General features: G+C 59.2%; 2 protein-coding genes across 3 annotated transcripts in view; one reads left to right on the plus strand and one right to left on the minus strand.

Annotated features, from left to right (window-relative positions):
- Positions 1–4,093, plus strand: part of Tvp23a (trans-golgi network vesicle protein 23 homolog A) — a 35,937-nt gene extending 31,844 nt beyond the window's left edge. The window contains exons 5-7 of the mRNA XM_048790049.1: positions 141–269; positions 1,403–1,531; positions 2,805–4,093. Of these exons, the coding sequence (XP_048646006.1) occupies positions 141–269; positions 1,403–1,531; positions 2,805–2,837 (291 nt within the window). The 3' untranslated portion in view covers positions 2,838–4,093. The remainder of the gene's footprint in view (positions 1–140; positions 270–1,402; positions 1,532–2,804) is intronic.
- The window catches only part of Nubp1 (NUBP iron-sulfur cluster assembly factor 1, cytosolic), a 15,069-nt gene continuing 13,596 nt past the window's right edge, over positions 2,921–4,393 (minus strand). For both annotated transcript variants that reach the window (XM_015490723.2, XM_015490722.2), the window contains exons 10-11: positions 4,020–4,103; positions 2,921–3,201 (exon numbers count right to left, since the gene is read on the minus strand). In XM_015490723.2, coding sequence (XP_015346209.1) covers positions 3,143–3,201; positions 4,020–4,103 — 143 coding nt within the window. In that variant the 3' untranslated portion in view covers positions 2,921–3,142. The remainder of the gene's footprint in view (positions 3,202–4,019; positions 4,104–4,393) is intronic.

Here is a 4,393-nt window from a genome sequence, read left to right on the forward strand (position 1 = left end):
GTGCTGGGGGGGGCGGGGGCGCTCCCTGGTGCCCGGGGTTGGGGGCAGCAGTTCTGGCGACATGAGCGCGTGGCCAGAGCCACAGGGGGCCTTCGCCCACCTTCTGCCAGGTTTGAAAGCTGCGCTCCTCGCCCCCACAGGCCTCTCCGAGCAGCACGGCTGCCACGGAGGCCGAGGCGCGGATCTTCTGGCTCGGCCTCATCATCTGCCCCGGGATCTGGACCCTGTTTTTCTTCAGCACCTTGTTCTCCCTGAAGCTCAAGTGGCTGGTAAAGGACACCGGGACCTCCTGGCTCTCCAGAGCCCGGCCGTGGGAGTGCGGTTTTGTCACTACTGTCATTGGTTGATAGGTCGTGGTGGCACTGTTGATAGTCACACCCAGCACATTTTGGCCCCGGGAAGTTTGGAGTTCAATAGCTTAGAGTTGTACAAGCATCGCCACCTTCATTTCAGGACATCTTCTTCCTCCCCAAACAAACTCTGTACCTTTAGTCTATGTCCCTTTCCCCCAGCCCCGGGCACCTGCCCATTCTGGGACATTTCCTATAAATGAGATCACATAATACGTGGTGTCTGTGATGGCTTCTGTGGCTTAGCACCTTTCCAAGGTCTGCCCAAGCTGTAGCGGGTATCCATAGGTCATTCCTTTTTGTGGCTGAACAATATTCCACAGTATGGCAGACGCTTCTCTTTATCCATTCTTCATCTGACGGTCACTTGGTTGTTGATGGCCTTGGTTCTCATGGGTAATGTTGGTGACAAAGAAGCTCTGTTCTTATTAGATGGATGTCTTGCAGTGCTAGGAGTGAGCCAGAGCCCTGTGCAGGCTGAGCTTCATCCCCAGTCCCCAGGCTCAGGAAAGCTCCCCCAGTGCTAGGGACGGAGCCCGGGCCTGCTCCACCCGAGCCACAGCTCCGGTCTCGCTAGGCCGCCCAGGCTGGCCTTGCGCTCGCCTCCTCCTGACTGGGCCCTGGTGACTGGGTGCAGGAGTGCAGCATTGTGTCCGGCCGAGGGAGGAGTCTGTTAAAAAACAAACCCACACACGACACCCTGCCTGGACGGGGGGCCCTCTAGGTAGGGATGGGCCTGCGAGGTCGGAGTTTCATTCTGGAGGTGCATGTTCACTGCCGTGGTCTAGTCTAAGGACTTGGGGACTCGTCCAGGTGTAGCGTATGCCCCGTGGAGTTGAACCCGTGGCCTCTGGGCAGCTTTAGTCGCTCTGCACTTCTGCTCCCTGCTGTGAAATGGGACGGCAATGGCATGACCTCGGCTGAGGGCTGGGCGGCGTCCGGCAGTGCTGCTGGTCACTACGGGCAGGGTCCTTTCACGGGGTCGGGCCAGGCTGGGTGGCACAGGCACAGTTCTCTCGGCCCTCACAGCCCCCTCTGCTCTGCCGAGCCAGGCCCTTGTCATCGCCGGGATCTCGCTCCAAGCCGCCAACCTCTACGGCTACATCCTCTGTAAGATGGGAGGCGAGAGTGACATCAGCAGAGTCACGGCCAGTCTCCTGTCCCAGACCGTGTTCCAGACGGTGAGTCACTGAGCTCGCGCCCAGGACTGCCCCCTTCCTGACCTGCGGGAAGCGGCCTGTGCGGGTCACCTGACAGCCGGCTGCTGCTGGCACTTTCTATTGGGGCAAAACACACACAAAAAGGAGCACGTGAACTATTTTCAAGTGCACAGTTCTTGGCATTAAGTGCGTGCACGATGCTGTGTGACCATCACACTGTCCCTGTCCAATCGCCCCGACTGAACTCTGTGCCCGTGAAACACTAACCGGGTGCGGTCCCCCCGACCAGCACCCACCACTCCACTCTGCCTCTGGCTCTGAGGCTCGAGGGCCAACTCTAGGTGTGATCTTCCGGAACTTGTCCCTCACCATCATTCAGTCACTGAAGAGTGACTTCTAGAACCTCCAGAAGTAAGGACAGAATCAGGAAGACTTCTCACATTTTTAAAGTGAGCAGAAACTTCCAGAAGTGAGAAATAGATCTTTTAAATCCGATGGGACTCAAGCTGAAATGGCTTGGACCATCCTAACCCGAATGCCGTGTGCCAGGACCTCGGCGGGCAGTCGGCAGGCTTCCCGGGCAGGACAGAGAGCCGAGCTGACTCTCCTCCCGGGTGACGTTCAGAAGCTGGCCTTCAGGGCTCCAGACTCACCAGCACTCGGTGAGAAACGATCTGGGCTGGTGGCCCAGGAGCTGGTGGGAGGGACAGCCCCTGCCCCCACTGAGCCTATGGTCTGGGTGGGCTCCTGCCGATGCCCTGAGGTGGCTGGGGGCACAGCCAGGCGCGAGCCAGATGCCCTGGGCTCTGCAGCCGTCACTCTTTGGAGGGTCTCACCTCCCCCACACAGAACAGATGCAAATCCAGGCCCCCCACCCCCAGCCGCCCCATGTAGGCAGGGAGGAGAGCGGGCGGAAAGAACAGGGGACTTGCCCGCCCTCTGCTTTATGCCCAGAGTGGTGTGGAGAACGGGATCTGCTCTTCCCTCATGGGTCTCGGTTCCTGTGTGTCTCATCCTCAAGTCACTGGAAACATCTGGGAGTTCACATCTCTCAAAAACCCTGAGTCGTTTGTAGGTGACCCTGGAGGTCACTGGACATACTGCCCACTTACTAACGGTGCCAGACCGCGTGCCTGGGGGGGCTCTTCCAGGGACCTGCAAGGGCTCCCAGCCGCAGCACGTTTGCCCAGCCCAGAGGACGCTCAGGTGGCTCTGACGCCGTCCACTGCTGGGCCATGTGGTCAGAGGTGCCACTGCTCTGCAGTGGGCCACGCTCACCCTCGGTTTCCTCCAGGCGTACCTGTCACCAGAGGCAGAGATGGCCTAGACGGGGTTCCGTGGTCAAGGGGGCTCCCCGAAGAGCCCGTCCCGGCCCCCAGCCCTTGGTGTCCAGGAAGCAGGCCTCGTGGGACAGGTTCAAGGAGACACTTTTATTTTAAAATGGCACGTGTGTAAGGAATGCCCTTTGCTGTGTTCTGAAGAAGGTGGCAGACAGGTGATCAAAGTGTCTTCAGGACGTGACTTCGTGCGGCACCAGAGTCTGGTCCCTTTGCCTGCAACCCCACCTGACCCGAGTGCTGCCCGGAGGTTTTGCAGCTGGGGGCTGCCTGGTCCCCGGCTCTGTCCCCTGCTTCAGGAACTGCTGAGGCTCTCCTCTTTTGATTGACGGGGACTGCAGAACTCCTGGATTTCTGGAAAACAGCGAATGGGCAGAGTGCTAACCTGACCAGCCCTGCAGGGTGCTGCCACGCCACAGCAGAACCCCGGTGGCCGAGTCCCTGCGAAAGCCTGTCCCTAAGATGCCCTGAATCCTAGAATGTGACCCCAATGCCTCCCACTGCCCACTGCGGTTGTAACCAGGGGCTGGAGGCCTTATGTGGGCCCATTCCGCAGCTGGCCCCTGGGGACTGCATGAGCGGACACCATTTTATTGGCAAGTAAGACCCGGCCTCAGCTGAGAGGTGGGAACTTCTGGGACTGCTACCTTAAACCCAAGGCCACCAAGACTGCCTGTAGGTGACATCTGGCCTGATGGTGGCTTTGTTTTGCACCCCAAGGTTGGAGGTTTTTCTGGTACCGGGGATTGAACTCGGGCCTCGATCACTGAGCCACACCCCAGCCCTATTTTGTATGTTATTTAGGGAAGAGTCCCACTGAGTTGCTCAGCACCTCCCTTTGCTGAGGCTGGCCTTGAACCCGCGATCTGCCTGCCTCAGCCGCTCGAGCTGCTGGGATGACCGGCTGTGCCACTGCGTCTGGCTTTGGGTTTGTTTTAAGTCAGTTTCTTATTGTCTTCCTGAAACGCACTTCCTCTGCCATGGATTTCACCTCCCTGTGTCTGTTAAGCTATGAACTGGTTCTCCGCACGGACACCCGGGGAGCTTTCTCACGGCGTCTGGGGCCACTCTGTGGTCCCGCTCCCCACCACCCGTGCTGCAGGCAAGTACTCCGTCCTCCTGCCCAGCGCCTCCCGGTCAGCAGGCGTCTGCGGTGACAGACACACACTTACTCTGAATTATGCTTCTGTAGGCTAAGGTGGCTGGTGAATCTGGTGCTTCAATAAAAAAGGACTGGCCTTTGTCACAGCTCTTACCTTAAAGAGGAGAGAGACAATGAGGGCCAGGAAGGAAATGGCTCAGCGAGGCCCTGGGTCTTTCTGTGCCGTGGTGATCTGGAGCTGCCAGCAACGTGGGGACTTGGGACCTTAGCTGTGTCCCTTTGCCCTCAGAGGCACTGGCTAGCATTTCAGCTCTGCTGTAAATCGGGAGGCGATGCACGGCCAATGCAGGTTCCAGGGCCCAGGCAGGGCCTGGTGGGTCTGGTAGGGCCTGGTAGGGCCTGGGAGGGCCTGGGTGGGCCTGGGTGGGCCTGGGAGGGCCTGGG

The sequence above is a fragment of the Marmota marmota genome, unplaced genomic scaffold (genome assembly GCF_001458135.2).
Source record: "Marmota marmota marmota unplaced genomic scaffold, marMar, whole genome shotgun sequence".
Classification (NCBI taxonomy): domain Eukaryota; kingdom Metazoa; phylum Chordata; class Mammalia; order Rodentia; family Sciuridae; genus Marmota; species Marmota marmota.